This window comes from Pristis pectinata, chromosome 6 (assembly GCF_009764475.1).
Source record: "Pristis pectinata isolate sPriPec2 chromosome 6, sPriPec2.1.pri, whole genome shotgun sequence".
In the NCBI taxonomy this organism is placed as follows: domain Eukaryota; kingdom Metazoa; phylum Chordata; class Chondrichthyes; order Rhinopristiformes; family Pristidae; genus Pristis; species Pristis pectinata.
In genome coordinates this window covers 64,167,541-64,186,000 of record NC_067410.1, presented here as the reverse complement: position 1 = coordinate 64,186,000, position 18,460 = coordinate 64,167,541, and the positions used below count along the sequence as shown (strand labels likewise).

Here is an 18,460-nt window from a genome sequence, read left to right as displayed (position 1 = left end):
ACTTCTACCACATCCTCTGGTAGCTTGTTCAACGTACTGCCATCTTCAGATTCCCTTTAAATCTTTCCCCCCTCACCTTAAACCCATGCCCTGTAGTTTTAGACTTCCCTACCTGGGAAAATGACTGACTATCTACCCTATCTATGCTTCTCAGAATTTTCTAAACCTCCCTAAGGTCAACCCTCAGCCTCCTTTGGTCCAGAGCAAACAGACTATCCAGCCTCTCCTTCAAGCCCTCCAGTCCAGGCAACATTCCTGTGACTCTTCTCTAGCTTAATCACATCTTTTCTGTAGTGCAGAACTGCACACAATACTCCATGTGCAGCTTAATCTACCATATGTACAACTGTACTGCTATGATACAATCTAAAATGTATATGTGTATATATTAGAAGTATTGTATTTGGCATGCTTTTCCTGTGCACAGATGCAATTCTGTATCAAGAATTTTGAGCAGTATTTTTATATAACATATGTTAGTGTTTCTCAATATACCTGTCTGTCACACTCAGAACGTGAATTATAACAGACTTTTTTCTTAACCTATCCTCACCAGTCTTTGCAGGTGGATTCATCCATGACATTATTAGTAGGAATGACCACCATTTGTTTGTGTGGAGGCATAATACTATTTTTACATTCAGAAAACCCATCATTCCATGGGGTGCTGCACCACATTAAATGGGATAAATTCAAAACAAATATGGCAATTAAAAACTGGCCATCAATGAGATATTGTGGGTCTTCAGCAAGTTCAGAATTGCATTTGACAACATTCTGGAACTTTGTGTTTGACACCATCCTTACTCTACTGTTGCCATCAAGTCAGTGGGCCAAATGTGGTTCAATGAGAAATCAGCAGAGCATGCAATGGAACAGTGCTGAGCCTTTGGTGAAGCTACAGCATTGAATAGTGAAAGCAACATGCTGTAAGCAGTCCTAAGTGATCCCATAACTAATGGATCAGATCAAAGCTCTATCGTCCTTCAGATCCAGTTTACATGTTGGTGATCAATTAAATAACCACAGAGGAGACTTCATGAACATCCCCATCATCAATATTAGTAGAGCCCATTATAAGTAGAAAAGACAGAACAGAGTTGATGCATTTTCAATCACCTTTAGTCAAAAGTATCAAATAAATGACTCATCTTGGGATCCTCTGATTCCCATGATCTCACACGCCATTCTTTGCCACGTTAAATCACCCAGCAAGATACCAAATAAAATAGTTGACCATACTAAACACAGCAAAAACCATAAGTTCTTGAGAGTATCTGGTTATAATGCTGAAGGTGCGTACTAAAAAACTAGCTTTCTCCCAGATGTTTCTGTGCAGCTGTAAGACTGACATCTGACAATGTGAAAAATTTCCCACATATGTCCAGTCTGCAGAGAGTAGGACAAGTCCTGTTTGGCCAGTTACAACCCCATCAGTCTGCTTTCAAACATTAGCAAAGCGATGGGAGCCTATTGCTATCAAACCACATTTATTCATCAAAATCCATTTTGGTGATGCTCAGTTTGCCTGGACCTCCCAGTTGCAGATCACATAACAGCCTTGGTTCAAACATGGACACTAAAAATGCTGAATTCCAGAGGCATGGTGAGAGAAGCTACACTTGCTATCAAGGTAGCAATTTACAAAAGTGTGGAAACAGGAGCCAGTAGGAAGCAGTCTCATGATTGGAATCATGTTCATAACAAAGGAACACAGTTGTAGTCATGGGAAACCTATCACTTTAGCCACTGATAATGTTGCAGGACTTCCATGGGACAGTGTCTTAGGTTCAGTCAACTTTTTCAACACACTTCCCTCCCATCATGTCAGAAGCAGAGATATATGCGAATGGTTGCCAAGTGGTCAGCTCCCTTCACAACTCCATTGAAACAGTTTACACATGCATGCTGCAAATCTGAACATCATTGGCAGATGTGCTGACAAGTGGCAAATAATATTTGCACCGTCCAACTATTAGGCATGAGCATTTCCAGCAAGAGACCATCTAACCACTTCACAAGTGACATTTGATGGCGTTGCAATCAGTAAATCTCTAAGCGTGAACTACCGGAAACTATGGTTAGGGAAGTAGGTCAGAGACTGGCTGATTAAATGAATCATAGTTACATTGATGACTGGAGTTCCAAGAATATTCAACATGCAGAACACACCATCCACTCAGTCAGCCACCCTGAACATTCATTGCTTCCACCATTGACACACCATGGCTGCACTGCTTACCATTACAAAATGCATTGTAGTAACCCACCAAGGCTTCATTAACATAACTCCCAAACCCATAACCTCGGCTACTTGGAAGAATAAGGGCACTCCAGACAAGTACTACCATTCGCAATTTCCCCTCCAAGTCACACCTTGGTGATTTAGCAATGTATTGTTCCTTCATTGCCACAGCATCAACATTTTGGAAGGACTTATCTGAGCTCTGTGATTGTACCATCATCATATGAACTGTAAGGGATCAAATAAGTGGCTCTCAAAGGAAGTTAGTTATCATTAAATGGTCTTGGTTTTGTCTTCAGATTTGTATTGGAAAACCACATCTTTCCTCCAGATGCTTCATGTTGTTGGTCAAGCTGCAGTTAATATTTTTAAAGAACTGCAAACTGCACCATCTGCCCCCTAAAGGCCTGACTGAGCAGTTAACATTAAACTCCCACACTAGCTTACCATCACCCCCATTCAGAAAACCTTTATAACTTTGCAATTAATAAATAGAACTGACTTTCACTATTTCATCTGGAATGCCACGATGCCCAGCCACTTCTAATTCTAATCCTTTTCGTTAAGGTTAGTTGGGAAAATTACATTCAGAACAGGAGAAATAGGAATAGGCCAGACTTTTATCTTCGTCTAATTCTCCAAACAAGCTGAGAAAAGTGATGCATAACAAGCTGGTCTTGCTGGAAAGATTGGCTATATCAGGGGTATGTGCAAAATGTACCACTGTTTGCCAGAGGAAGGCAGCACTGCTCTACCATAGTAGAAACCACACTTTGTATTAGTGGTGTATCCAATAAGTAATTGTGCAATAAGGACTCTGCATGAGTGGCATATTGCTTTTCATCAGCATAATACAACTCTGGAAAGGCACTGTCTACTAACACGATGCTCACTGTATACATAGCTGTAACTACATGATCACATTCTGTGTGTACCTTGTAGTTAAATATTTTCCAACTGGTCTTTTATAAGGCCAGAAGATGAATATTTTGACAGTGACCAGCACTGACGTGCATTTCTGCAGATGAGGCAGCCACTGTTCTACTTAAATTCCCCCTTCCCGTCCATATCAAAGGGATGCTTTATTTCAGGAGAAGAAAGCAAGTCAGCCATTTGAGATGTGCATTGAGCTGTTCAACAAAGCTGTGTTGGAGGAGAGCATTGTGGTGTAACTAGATCATGGCTTCATATTTGACTAGGAGTACTTGATAGACAATTGATGTTTCTGCATCTTCCCCACAGAGCAAGCTGAGAAGAGTAATACATTTATTAACTTGTCTTGGTGTAATGAACTGGTTGGTGAGGAATTGTACCAGTGGGATATATGTAGTCTACCGGAGATGAAGGCATTGCATACCATTCAGTCACTTTGGAGCATTATGTTATCCATTTAAACCCTTTTCTTTTACAGGCTATTTTTGTTTCTTAATCTACATTCTCATTGATATTGTTGTAATATTTATCAAATTAACACACTGCCAATAAAAACCTGTCTTCTAACCTGTGTTTGCCAGGACTTAGGGATAACAAGAGTGGGCCACATGAAGCGGATCCTACATGGGATCAAGGAGTTGAGCCGGAATACACCTGTCAGCGAAGTATGATGTACATGTTCAGCTCATGTGTATACAGAGCTACCTAAGCCTCCAGCCCATTGAGTAGAGGATGAGAACGGCTAACCTTTAGCTGTATGTGTTTGCCTCACCTTCAGCTAATCAGAAAGTGTGGCCCTGGAACATCTAACAGATATCAAAGTTATAAGTGACCTCATACTCAATCTCACGGCCAAAAGAAAATGGGAACGAGGCTTAACCAATCAAAATAATGCTGGATTCAAGGTAAAAATCTGTCAAATCAGAATGGAAGTTACCTCAAGCATGGTATCCATGGCAACCAGTTTGTTTGGATTATTACTCTGAAAGTTAACTCAGAGTAAAATGGATTGTGATTGGTCTAAAATTCAAGGGTGATCCCAATGAAGAGGAATCTTGCTTCTTCGACAAAGGAATGTTCTGCACACCAGTGATCTGAACTCTAAAACTCATTTGTGAAAGGGACGAAGCATCTCTTTCTTTAAAAAAAAATATGGCCTAATGAAACTGTTACTCTCATCCACAGAAATTAATTGAACATTTTACATTGTGATCTGTGCGAGGGTTTTGGTTTGTATGTGGAGCCCTACATCTTTCTCACAACCCAGAATCTGTACAGAGGCCTTTTACAGAACATCAACTTGAAGAAACTGGGAATGCTATTACAGTGTCTTCCTGTACTGGTTGCCTTCAAAGCTCCTGCCATTAATGCTTTGTTTTCTGTTGCCTAAACAAAATAAGACATTGGTAAACTTCAGAGTATAGGGATGCAGGAGCTCAGGTTCGTGCTCAGACTCCAAAAGTGGAGTTTTTAGTACAACACTGCCGAGAGGGATATTCTGGACCCACCCTAACTCTTTGGTGTAAGTGCACCCTGGATGATATCGTCCTGGAGTGTTAAAGATGTATGAGAATCAATTCTGGTATGTCTGGGAAGTAAAAGAATCAGTCCTGGGGTGACTGGAATGTGTGAGACTAATTTCAGAAGCATTTGCAATGTGTGCGACTAAATTTAGAAGCATTAGGAATATATGAGAATGAGTCCTTAAAAAGAATTGTATTGTTACAATACTTTTGACAATCTCAGGATGTCAAGAAACATATTATACCCCATAATTTTGAAGTATATTCCTTTTGTATTGTTGAAAATGGTAACAGCAATATCCCATGAATAGTAATTGATAATGACCACAGAAAATCTATTAGTTGTGTCAGTAGAGGGTAAATATCCGCTCGGACACCAAGGAGAACTCTCATGCACTTCTCTAAATAAAGTCATGGAAACTTTTATGTCTGGCTGAGAGGGAACACTTGGTTTGACATCTCTGATAGTGCAACAGTCTTTTAGTACTGTCAGAGTGCAACCAACTGAGCTACAGCTGACACCTGGAGAGTATGGAATGTGATAGAGTGAATCCTAAATCATGTGATGTGTGGGAGTGAATCCTGGAATGTGTGAGAGTGAATCCAGCAGTGATTGGAATATGTGGGGGGAAAAGAAAATAGAGTCCAAAATAATTTTGTTATGTGCAGTGCATGTCATGAACTGCCTGTTGTCCTGCCTCTGTGGCACATTGGCACAGCTAGCAAAGCCGCTGCCACATAGCGCCAAAGACCCAGGTTCAATACTGACCTCGGGTGTTGTCTGTGTGGAGTTTGCACATTCTCCCTGTGACCATGTGAGTTTCTTCTGGGTGCTCCAATTTCCTCCCACATTCCAAAGACATGCAGGTTGGTAGGTTAATTGGCCATTGTAAATTGCCCTTTGAGTGTAGATGAGTTATAGAATCTGGGGGGAGTTGATGAGAATGTCGAGAGAATAAAAAAAGGGATTACTATAAGATGAGTGCAGATGGGTGGTCGATAGTCGGCAGGGACTCAGTGGGCCAAAGGGCCTGTTTCTATGCTGTGTCTATGTCTCATTTCACAGTACACACGCTATTGGATGACAACATTTTGCCAATTAAAAGATTATTGTGATTTAGGAGAAAACAGGTTGACCTAAGTTTTGGATCATCATGCATCTCCTTCAAGACTTTTTTGCCAAACACTTTTTTAAAATGTTTAATCTTTCTGCTGTTTTGCACATCCCTCAGTTTAGAAAAATGAAGCTGATAGAGGCCTGATTTCAGGACCAATGAGACCTTGTACCCACTTCAATTAACACAAGTTATTGTGTGATGATCTCTTAACCTTACGTCCTGATGCTTGTATTTAAATCCTTCTCAAGCCCAATCCCTCCCTCTTTCTACATCTTGCTCTACAGCTGAACTCTTATTACAGCTTATTCTCCATTCACCCACCAATGGAGCATACGCCTTCTCTCTCCTTGGCCCAACTTCTGGATTTCCTAACCCATTCTCTACCTTTCTCTTTAACAAATATTTACTTAGCATCTAGTCTTACCAAGTTTTTGGTCCCTACATTGTATCATGTTTCTATGAATTGATATCCATTCATCCCCAGACATTTCTTTGAAGCACCTTGCTTCATTTTTTTCTACCTACAGGCACGTTGTGAACATAAGTTGAATTCTTGAATGGTACCTCCCTTGAGCCTTCTCCAGAGTAAGCATTCCCTGCTTATCAATCTTTTTCCCCATACCCTGGTCTGTTTGAACTTATATTCATTATGATTACAACTATTTAGCTCCTCCTGTGCCCAAATATCTTTGCTGTAGTGTAGCACTCAGAACTAGGGATAGATCCAGACCCTGAAGACACATGAGACTGCAGATGCTGGAATCTGGAACAACACACAAAAAGCTGGAGGAATACAGCAGGTCAGGCAGCATCTGTGGAGGGAAATAGTTGACGTTTTGGGTCAAGACCCTCCATCTGGACTCAAATCCAGACCACCATAGTTTACTGTCTTCTTGGGTCCTCTGGTTTCCTCCCACATTCCTAAGGCATATTGACAGGTTAATTGGTGTAAATTATCCCTTAGTGTGGGTAAATGGCAAAAGAATCACAGAACGGTTGATGAGTATGTGAAACAGAATAAGTTGCAAGGATATAGGAAAATAAAGATGGGGTGAATGAGGTTGTTCTTCTGGGAGAAAACATGCATCAAATGGACAGAATAGCCTCCTGCTGTGGCGTAATAAGTTAGTAAATCAGCAGAATGGCAAAATTTGGTTCATAAGTCATATGGGGAAAGATAACTGTTATATGTTGGTGCAGGTTGCTGTTGAAAACAAATGGTGAGGTTTTTCCCCCCTGGTTGTGTTTTTAAAAAATTGCCCTTCAAAGGACAATGTTGAAGCTCAAGTTATTTCTGTTGTCTTTGGGGAACCTACTTTGACCACTTTGAGCCAAAAGTAAGATCAAGATCTTGAGGCATATGCACATGTACACCAGAGTCATTGGAGAAATGGGGGCAGTGTTATGAAGAGGAAGACTCAACGGAGTTATAATAGTGTTAGTAGAGTGATGATACATTAACAGGTAAAAAAAGAAAAGGGTGCAGTAATGGAGGTTTATTGACTGTTAAATGGAGATATTGGGCTGCATTTTTCACCATGATACTGCTTAAAATAATATGGAATAGCGATGAAGAATGAGGCAGGATCTGGTAGAAGTGCAGCTATGTCATTCCACTATTCTCAGATTTCCTCTCTCAGTAGCCACCACCAGCTGTCCTTATCCGTGAATGCAGATTACAGTGGGAAGGTCAGGGACCAGGATCCTTTTGAATTTTCTTGGAATCCATATGTCATCTTCATCACCATAGGAAAAGAACCGCAGGCCCAGCAAAGTATCCATGACAGCCTTGACCTCCCCCAAGGCAAAGGGAAGCCCATAAAGTAGCCTCATCTCATCTGTCCCCCCATTTACTTCCAATTAAGGTTTTTTTGTTGGGCACCATTGCATTGTTTTTGGACAGAAACTTGTTATACATATCATAAATCACAGACACAGAAAAATGATTTGAGATCAGGGAGACGTGAAGAGATATATCTTTACTAGAGAGAAGAGAATAAGAGATCTTCTATTAGCAGGAAGAGTTAAACAGGAAAATGAAGAAACATGGTACTTTAATCGAGCAAGAGAGATGCCCAAAGTATCAACCATCTTGTTTTGAGACCTTATATTTTGGTGCAGTGAACCCTGTGGGATTGCTCCCTATGTCTGTAAAAGACACTGGTAGGTTTTAATGTTTCAATCAACAACAGGCTTTTGACATTTATAGTGACCTTAGCTCCATTTAGAGGAAGACAGAGGGTTTCTGTTGAAAACAGTCCACAAACCTCCTTCAAAGGAAATAGTGTTTGATGGATGATTGCCTTTAAAGAGAGATTTGGCTCCTTGTTTAAAAGTGGATCATAGCTTTATTCAAAATACTTGATTAAAGGATGGTTGTATGTTTTAAGGTATAATACATCTGTTTAAAGGGAGATTACGGTTCCCTGTTTGAAGGGTAACTGTGGCACTGTTTGAAGATAGCTGCTCCGTGGTGTTGATATTTCTAAGTTAGTCTAATAATTATGATAATTAGAGTTATCCGACTGCTTGCAAGAGAGCAGGTTTCACTGCACCCCACTTTAACTTGCCAAGTAACAGTTCCTTGTTACGAACCTCGCTCTCCCTTTGGAGAGAACAGAAGTAGTTTGGGTTTTTTTGGTTCTGTCTTATCTTCTGCCTTGTCATGAGGTCTGCATATTGTATTTATTCTTAATTTATATATAAATATGGCTGTGACTGTATTTTTGTATATATTAATTGTCAATCGATGTACATATTTACTGTAAATACAGTGGGATTGAATTCAATCTTCCAGTAAAACGTTTTTTCTCATTTTCTCGTTCCTTAGAATTTTTTGGAGGTTTCCTATGTGGTATATGGTGAAATATGAAGTGCTTAAGCAAGTGACTATCTACCCCATGCTTCTCTTTTTGTTATTTAAATTGAATTTTGGCGGGACCTACTTTGGAAAACTAACCAGGAATACATGTGCCACTTGTTGCACAGAGACACCGTGCGAGAGGATCTTGTTTCATCCTAGTATTTGACAGAAATTCCTAACCAGTAATACTACTCCACTCACTCATTCACTCACCCATCTCTCTACCCACACACTCACCCACTCATCTTTCCACTCACTCACCCATTTCCTCCACTCACATGCACCCATTCTTCCTAACCTTCATGAACTCACCCAACCACCCTTCCTCTCACACACTTACTATTCACATGCTCATCCCTCCACTCACTCACTCACCCATCCATCCACTCGCTGACTAAGCTCTCCAATTACTCACTCTACTCACTTGTCTTAAACTAATTCACTCACCCCTTTTTTTACTCACTCACTACTGTGGACTTACCCGTGTGGTCCAGGATCCCTCTGGATAATGAATTGTTTGCTGACTGAAGTCTTTCTCAAGTTGAAGTCTGAAGAACCAGTTTATTATCAAGGAAACGTACACAGAAAGATGAGCAAGCAACCCTGCAAAGTTAATAAAACTACAGTACCTTTCTTACCGTGGAGTATGTTTCAAAGCAGAAATAAAATGATTTCTTAAGTGATGTGAAGAAAAGCTACATATCTCAAACTGAAGGTCAGAACGACTCCAGGCACAGGCAAATGATAAGATGGGAAAATACCGAAGAGCTTAGTTTCTCGCTGATTATCTTGTTTCTTTCCTCTAAAATTAAAATACTACATGCCAAAAGATCACTTAAGATTGCCTTTATCAAGAGCCTAGGGGACTGTTCGGGCTCAGTGTATGTCCATTGGATGTAGATATTAGAATGCTGTGTAGCAATCGGATAATTATGTAACTATCAAGTGAAAAGGGTAATGAAGTCTTTCACATCATTTTCTTATGGACATCATGAGCATTCTCATAGCAACCTGGCAAGAAAGAGGCATTAAACAGGGCCATAAACAGGAAGGCCTTCCAAGGACAAGGGTTTTAATAATGTGTTTTAGACCTTAAGGGTCTTTAAAGTTTCACTGACTCTTCAGACTTGATCAGTCTATGTGCCTGTTATCGTTATTTCTCTTTTTCCACTTGGATCCTCAGTACAAGGCAGTTTGCCAGAAGGAATTCTCTGAGATGAAGTGTTTAGAGGAAGGAAAGTTGCACATAGATGTCAAGCAAGTCAGACAGTTTGAAGAGTGCCTTGCAGCATCCAGCCAGTATGCACACATCTTCAGAGAGGGACTGAATGTGCCCCCAGTTCTGCTCAAAATATCTCCACAAGAATCCTAATCGTAGCATGTCACATGTTGTTAGGCCTGAAAGGAAGGAAGGTTACCACTCCTGTGCTCTCTTTTGGTAGGTCATGCATCAGCCAGATTACAACGTAGCAAGTTCCCACAAATATCAATGTGATAACTAGATGAACTATCTTAATGATGCTAGCAGAGGCTTAAACCTTGAACCCATGAACACTACCTTGTTGTTCCTTTTTTATTGCACTACTTATTTTGTAATATAATTTTTAGGTCTTTGCACTACTGTTGCTGCAAAGCAACAAATTTCACATTGTATAAGTCAGTGATAATAATTCTGATTGTGAGTCCATTTAAATTCGTCGTTGGAGAGCCTCTCTCCCCTACTAGTGACATTATCTCTAGACATTCCTTATTTAGTTTTGCACCTGCACTTTTTAAGCAATCATGCAAATTTGGACCAGTCTGAACCAAAGAAGAATTCCCCCAACAACTGGAGACAATAAATCATTTCCACCATCTGATGCTTTATCTGTATACAAAGTGAGCAACTCAAAAAGTTCATTTGGAATACTTGGCCATTACTCAGCAATTCCAAATCCATACTCACACTGATTAACTTTCAAAGTGTCCATTCTGTTTCATGAAGCCTAAAATTTTACTGTGAAGCAGCTAAATTCTTATATTTATTCATTTGCAGGATGTGAGCACTGTTGGCTAGACTAATACTGATTGCCCATTGCTAAGTCACATACATAGGCAATTTCAAGGGCAAATGGCTGTCAACCATATTGCCATAGGTCGATGGTCACTTAAAGACAGGATAAAGGAGAGTAGATTTCAATCCATAAAGAACAACAAACCAAATGAGCTTTTATAATCTGCAGTTCAATCATTCTATTATTGATGCTAGCTCTTTATTCCAGATTTGTTGAAGTAGTTAAATTTAAGTTCCCCAGCTGCTGTGAGATCTTTGATTAGAGGGTAAAACTGAACTTTGAGCTCCGGGTCAATAGCCCAGACCTCTGATTACTAGTCCAGTGACTTACTAAGTAGATGAAAAACTCTATGATGCTGAAGGAACTCAGCAGGCCAAGCAACATCCATGGAGAAAAGTAGGCAGCCAACGTTTTGGGTCAGGACCTTTCTTCAGGATTGAAGATAGGAAAAGGGGAAGCCCAATATATAGAAGGGAAAAGTAGATCAGTGATAGGTGGACAAAAGAGGGGAGGCAGGGTGGTGGTCACTTACTAAGTAGACCACCATACCCAAAACCTTGAACATGCCTTTCCTCATTCTTGATATGATATTTGCACCCTTAGTTTCTGTTTTTTGAATGATGCACTAAATTGAGTGGACTGACAGCTGTTCTCGGCTCAGATTGTTCCAGACCACTGCACGTGTTCAGGAAAAAGCAGCAGTCTGAGACAAGCTGGGTGTCAAGTTCCAGCTGGAGGTCAGCTTTACGCCGGGGTTGACCGGTGAATAAATGGCAACTCCATTGTTTGAGTGTGGTCCCCAGCACTATGGAAAGAAGTGTAGGTAAGTGTTCGAATTTATTTCAACGTTGTTTAACATGCTTTTTGCATTTTTTTAGTGTACTTTGCATTTTTAAAATTACTTAAATCTATTTAAATAGTTTTAAGAGTCTCTATCAGAGACATTTAAAAATACCTCAAAACTATTTGACAGCCATTAAGCTACGAAAGGCCCTCAGGGCATTCTGGGCATGGAGCCTCAGAGATGCCCATCATGAGGCTTACTCGTCTCTCAGAGTCCACTCCAACAATGGGGACACCTTCTGGCTCGGAGAGTCATCTTGTCTGGTCCCCCTGTGTCCAGGTGAGCTTACAGCAAGTTCAAGTAACAAAATGGGCCCAGCAAGATGTAGACTTGAGGATAATATCTCTGGTCTCTCTTGTACCCCAATTCCATTATGTACTCAACACAGGAAAAGGGGCTGGATGTTGGGGGTGGATGTGGAGACTCAGCAGAGTGAGCAGGCAGCACCAAGTTCATGGTTGGCTGTGATGTCAGTTGAAGTGCTTGCCATGAGAAAATGTTTTTATTGACACACCTTTCAAATTCTGACAGCATTTCGCCCTCACTTTAGCCACATTGTGCTCCATGAGCATCAGATTGTGTTGAACCAGTTTAAGTGGTGCACAACTTGTGCTCAGACTGGTGTGTGGATTTGTCAGCCTTCATTTATTTACCCATGGATTCTGACGGCTATGAGTAAATATTTGAAGTTACTCATTAACTGAAGCTTTCTGGGGTATGATTGTGCTTGCTATTTTAAATGCAAGAAGCTACCTAATGGCCGGGTGATGAAAAGTATTGCATCTGGATTTTTGTGGACAAATGATATTTGAAGGTACAGCACCATATTGGTAGTCCAGCCTTTGTTTCAATTTCTATTTTGAAAAAAACAGATCTTTATTTTGTCAGTAAAGATACCCGGCATCTTCAGTGGGTCAGTGCTGACCTCTAGCCTCTGGAGGGGGGTCAGTGCTGACCCCTGACAATTACGATGGGTTCAATGCTTATCCCTGGATTCTTCTACAAGGGGTCAATGCTGACCCCATGACCTTTACAATGGGTCAGTGCTGACCCCTGACAATTACAATGGGTCAGTGATGATCCCTGGATTCTACAGAGGGTCAGTGATGATCTCTGGCCTTTATGATGGGTAACTGCTGACCCCTGGTCTTTACAGTGGGACATTGCAGATCCCTAGCCTCTGCAATGTCCAAACTTTTTCCTGGATTGGGCAGTAGGTCATGTAGATTGCTGAGTTCTTTAGTGAGTCAGTGCTGGTTCCTGGGATTTGCGGTGGGTCATCGTTGATTCCTGGATTGTGCAGTGGATTAGCGTTGGTTCCTGAGTTCTGTGGTGGGTCAGCGTTGGTTCCTGAGTTCTGTGGTGGGTCAGCGTTGGTTCCTGAGTTCTGTGGTGGGTCAGCGTTGGTTCCTGAGTTCTGTGGTGGGTCAGTGTTGGTTCCTAGGTTCTTTGGTGGGTCAGTGTTGGTTCCTGGATTGTGTAGTGGATTAGCGTTGGTTCCTCGGTTCGGTGGTGGGTCAGCATTGATTCCTGGGTTCTGTGGTGGGTCAGCGTTGGTTCCTGGGTTCTGTGGTGGGTCAGCATTGGTTCCTGGGATCTGTGGTGGGGTCAGTGTTGGTTCCTGGGTTCTGTGGTGGGGTCAGTGTTGGTTCCTAGGTTCTTTGGTGGGTCAGTGTTGGTTTCTGGATTGTGTAGTGGATTAGCATTGGTTCCTGAGTTCTGTGGTGGGTCAGTGCTGGTTCCTGGGTTCTGTGGTGGGTCAGCGTTGGTTCCTGAGTTCTGTAGTGGGTCAGCGTTGGCTCCTGAGTTCTGTGGTGGGTCAGTGTTGGTTCCTCGGTTCTGTGGTGGGTCAGTGTTGGTTCCTGGGTTCTGTGGTGGGTCAACGTTGGTTCCTCGGTTCAGTGGTGGGTCAGCATTGGTTGCTGGGTTCTGTGGTGGGTCAGCATTGGTTCCTGGGTTCTGTGGTGGGTCAGCGTTGGTTCCTGGGTTCTGTGGTGGGGTCAGTGTTGGTTCCTGGGTTCTGTGGTGGGGTCAGTGTTGGTTCCTGGGTTCTGTGGTGGGTCAGTGTTGGTTCCTGGGTTCTGTGGTGGGTCAATGTTGGTTTCTGGGTTTTGCAGTGGGGTCAGTGCAGATCACTGGCCTGTGTGATACATCAGAGTTGTTCTCAGGTCACTGCATTGAATGGTACTCTTCCCTAGCCTATACCATGGATCACTGATGTTTCCTTGCCAATGTAGTGGATCACTTTATGATGGATTGGTTATGTACCCTGTGATGTGGGCTTGGTCATGGATGTTCCTTGGCTTTACCAACGGGTAATGGATAATCCCTGATTTCTGCATTTAGTCAGTGATGATCCTTAGCATGTGTTCTAGTTCACTGATTTTCCCTAACCTGTGCACAGGTCACTGATGTCCATGGTGTGTGTAGTAATTCTGTGGCCCTTGTGCTAGATCACTGTTTGTTCCCTGACCCATGAATTGGGTCATTAGTGTTCACTGGCCTGTGTTCTAGGTCACTGATGATGCCACTTGTATGCTGGGCTCCTGATGATCTCTAGCCTTTGTGCCGGTTCTGTTCAGATCCCTAGCCTTTACAGTGATCCCAGCCACAAATGTCAGGTTCATCAGAAATCCAGCACACAGACCAGCAGATCCCCAAGTTCTGCTGATGCTCAGTGCTGATTCCTGGGCTCCACTAATATTCAGTGCTGGTTCCTGAGTTCTGTTGATGCTCAGTACTGGTTCCTGAGTTCCAATGATGCTCAGTGCCTTTTCCTGGGTTCCACCGATATTCAGTACTGGTTCCTGGGTTCTGCTGTTGCTCAGTGCCTGTTTTTGGGTTCCACTGATGGTTCCTGGGCTCTGTAGTGGGTACATGATGCCCCTCAGTGTCTATAAAGGTTCAGCAGAGATCCCTGGCCTGACGATTGTTCAGTGCTGATCCCACATCACAGCAGTGGATTGGTGCTGTTTCCTGGCCTCTGCAGTGAGTCAAGGGTAGTCCCTGGCCTGTAGAGTGGATCACTGTGTTTCCTCACCTGTGCAACGATAATGTACCCTGGGCAGTGGGGTGGGTCATTGATGATACCTGCCCTGTGTACTGGGGCATTAAGCATACCTGGCCTGTGAGGGTTAGTCATTGACAATCGCTGCCTTTGTGCTTGATCAGTATAGATCCCTGGCTCAAGTGCTGGATTAATGATTGTTCCTGGCCTGCTGACCATCCCTAGGACATGTGTCGGGTCACTGATGTTCCTTGGGCTGGGTGCTGGTGCATTGATGCTCCCTGCTCCGTGTGTGAGGTCACTGATGTTCCCTGGTCCATGTTTCGGGTCACTGATGATACTTGCTCTGGCTGCTGGTGCATTGATGTTCCCTAATCTTAGCTGTAACGTAGCGATTTGATCAGAACAAGATGTAATAACCTGCCAAAGAGAGAGTTGTATCATCAGGTTCACAAGTAAGTTGAGAAAGTATCTGAAGAGTATTCAGAGGAAATATTTGATACCTGGAGAGTATTCAGAGGCAGGAAGTATTTTTGAGACAATTGCAAAGGCTTTGTGTCCAACCTGAAGGACCAAGATGTATTTCTTCCTCTCTTGTGCGAACGTGCACGTCTGGGATTTTTTGTGATTCTGTGTCACTCTGCAATACTGACTAATATTAAAAGAAGTGCATGTTATCAAAATGCAGCAGATTTAAAGAATGAAGCACAGGGTATCAGATTCTGATACCAGGTACCATGCTGGTTAGTATATTATATTTCAATTCAGTGATGTGGAACCCTATGCTCCATTGCACTCTAACAATCTGTCAATTATAATGGACATTGTACCTCACAGGAAACCAAACTGATAATGTGATACCTCATATAAATATTGGGCTATAATGCAGCCTATAATGGATCTTGCTCCAACCTGGGCCATTGGTCCCTTTTCTAAAATCTCACTTGACTTCCAGAGAAGCTCTGCCCCAGTGCTGTGCTGCTTTCCATTTTGGAAATAATCAAGATCAATATCAACGTTAAGGCAGTTCGGCACAAAAGATAAATCAGATACAAAATAGAATTAATTACATCAGAAACTATCCAGGGAATGCAGGAAGCTAAAATGGGCACATGACAGCTCTAAGCCTCCAAAACAGTGGGACCAGGTAAGGTTATAAAAGAGAACAAATTGAAATCTAACTTAAAGCAGTTTAGTCTTGATAGAACCAAAGTCAGAGGTATCAAAATTGAAAAAAAAGAGGTCACAATTAGAGCATACAATGCACTTTATTAAATTGATCAGCAATCAAAAGGAACAAAAGATTTAAATGCAATGGAAGGCTTACGAAAGAAACAAAGATCTAGAAAACAAGACATACTCAAGTGAATCAAGCCAAATGGGAAGATGGATTTAAGGTGAACAAAAGGGAGATCTAAGACAGTGGGTTGGAGAATACAAGGTGTGTTTACTGTGAGAAGCTTATAAAGGAAGAATTTAATTTGTGAATGTAGAAATGATATTATTCATACTAAAATGAAGAACAATACCTTCAGAGACATTGAGTGAAAATGGATAATATTAAACATGGTAAGGATGTCAGTTAAAAGTCTGCTCTGAGCAAGCTTCATAATTGGAAGCAAGATGCCTAGCCAGTTGAGGATGGGGGTTTTCATGTTTCAAGAATATTGAAGGAAAGCAGGTAAATGCAAACGGGTGAATTAACAACAACATAACATTCAAGACTGCAGCTGCAGTAATCTGGAGCAAAAAACTAACAGCTGGAGGAACTCAGTAAGTCAAGCAGCATCTGTGAAGGAAAGGAATTGTCTATGTTTCAGGTTGAGACCCTGCCTCAGGACTGAGAGTGGAGAGGGAAGATAGCCAGTGTAATGAGGAGAGGGGGAGGGGTGGGACAGGGAGGGGTGAAGAATGATGGGCAGATGGAGCCAGGTTGGAAGGAGTTGGGAGATAAGGCAGGTGGGTGATAGGTGGAAGCAGACAAGGGGGGAGAAAAAAAGAGGAGAAAGATGGAACCAGGTGATTGGGGGTGGGGTAAATGTGGAGACAGAGGCTGGAGGGTGATGTGGGGAAACAGGCTGCGTGCTGAAATCCAATGTAAGGAAGGTTATTAAGGGAGAGGTAGGCAGATGGAACCAGGTGGGGGAGGGGATCTGGTGGGTGAAGTGTGTGGGTAGTACGTGGATGGAACCAGGCGAGGGGTGAAAATGTGTGACCGGGGTGGGTGAGGATGAGGCTGCTGGAAGATGTGTAAGGGAAAGGAGACAGAAATGGGAGGCCAAGGGTGAATTGGAAGGAGAGAGAGAAAATATGAGGTGTTGTTTGTCTAGTTTGCCAGGGTGAGGCCAACCACAAACTAGAGGAACAACACTTCATATTCCACCCGAGTTGTCTACAACCCAATGGTACGAACATTGAATTTTCCAATTTCAGGTAACCCTTATCCCATGTTCTCCTGTGTTTTTCTTTCTGATCCATCCCTGGTCTTCCCATCTTTCTTCCCTTTCCCATTCCTCCCCTCCAGCCCCTCATCACCCGTTCTCATCTCCTGCCTCCTCCTGGTTCTGATCACCCATTACCCACACACTTCACCCACCGGATCTCCATCCCCTTCTGGTTCCATCTGCTCTTCCTCTGTCCCTGAATGGTTCCCATTATCACCTTCCTTACTTATCACTTATTGTGTCACTGTTCGTCACCCTCCAGCCTCTGCCTCCACTTCACCATCACCTCCCCCCACCTGGCTCCATCTGCCCAGCTTTTTTCTTTTTCTTTTCCCCTTGTCTGCTTTCATCTTTCCACCCACCGCCTCTGTCTCCCAACTCCACTGCTCCTTCTCCCCCATCTGGCTCCTTCTTCCCATCATCTTCACCCCTCCTTTGTCCACCTGTCACCTGCCAGCCCCTTTTCCTCCTCATAGTGCCTATCTTCCCCTCTCCATTCTCAGTCTTGATGCAGGATTTTGTCCCAAAATGCAACAATCCTCCCCCCCCGCCCTTCCTCCACACAGATGCTGCTCGACAGACTGAGTTTGTCCAATAGTTTGTCTTTTGCAATATAACATTCAGCACTGTTACAATCCTCACTTAGTCACAGATTACACTTTGTGCACACACTGTCAGCTATTCCACCATGACAGGCACATTCTCCAAACACCAGTACTTTCACATACACTTTTCTGTCTGTCTTACAGCAAATGATTACATATGGCAGAGGACAATGTTGCCACTGAGGAGGAAGAGCCTGCATGCACTTAAGTTTTCCTTTGAAGAGGGTGCTCTACGTATTGCAGGAAGAATCAAAGCAAAACTGTTGCTTGGGGTTGCTCATCATCCTCTATATTTCTTCTGACTTCTCCCTCATCCCATGAACTGTGCATAACATATGCAGTACTATTGACACCCACATGCCTGCTCTCCCTCACCACACTTCAAGTCGTGTCCCTTTTTAACTGCTAAAAATCCAAATGCCTCTTAATGCATAGAGTAAGACTTGGGGCACTGAGCTTGTAGGTACACCGTCACTAGATTTCTCACAAGCACCAGCTCAGATACTGAGGAATTTTCACGTGGTTACTCATCAGGAACAAGAGTCAGGCCAGAAGGATGGAAACCTCAATTTCCAACATAAGTGAGGGTCAGATTGCAAACCAGTTCTGTTGCAGTCCACTCAGATGCTGACTTTTGAGGATTTCATCAACTGAAGAATGTTCATGGATCACACTACAAAATGCCGCACGCACTGGACTGACTGGCAGAGTACCAGTATGCACTTCCAACTTGTCTTGAGTCCACTCTATCCAACATCGGATGAGTGATCAGCTCCTCCGCATTGCAACCCACCATAATTGAGCGTTATATGAGAACATTGGTC

General features: G+C 42.6%; 2 protein-coding genes across 7 annotated transcripts in view; both read left to right on the top strand.

Moving 5' to 3' along the window:
* The window catches only part of LOC127571606 (diacylglycerol kinase delta-like), a 139,059-nt gene extending 130,426 nt beyond the window's left edge, over nt 1–8,633 (top strand). For all 4 annotated transcript variants that reach the window (XM_052018141.1, XM_052018140.1, XM_052018138.1 and 1 more), the window contains one exon: nt 3,760–8,633. In XM_052018141.1, the coding sequence (XP_051874101.1) occupies nt 3,760–3,887 (128 nt within the window). In that variant the 3' untranslated portion in view covers nt 3,888–8,633. The remainder of the gene's footprint in view (nt 1–3,759) is intronic.
* Nucleotides 8,634–12,273: 3,640 nt separating this feature from the next.
* LOC127571427 (vitamin K-dependent protein C-like) overlaps nt 12,274–18,460 on the top strand; it is a 38,137-nt gene continuing 31,950 nt past the window's right edge. Inside the window, exon 1 of one of the 3 annotated variants that reach the window (XM_052017766.1) lies at nt 12,274–12,394. The gene's annotated coding sequence lies outside the window, so the exon portion shown is untranslated. The other 2 variants (XM_052017768.1, XM_052017767.1) reach the window with 2 other exon arrangements.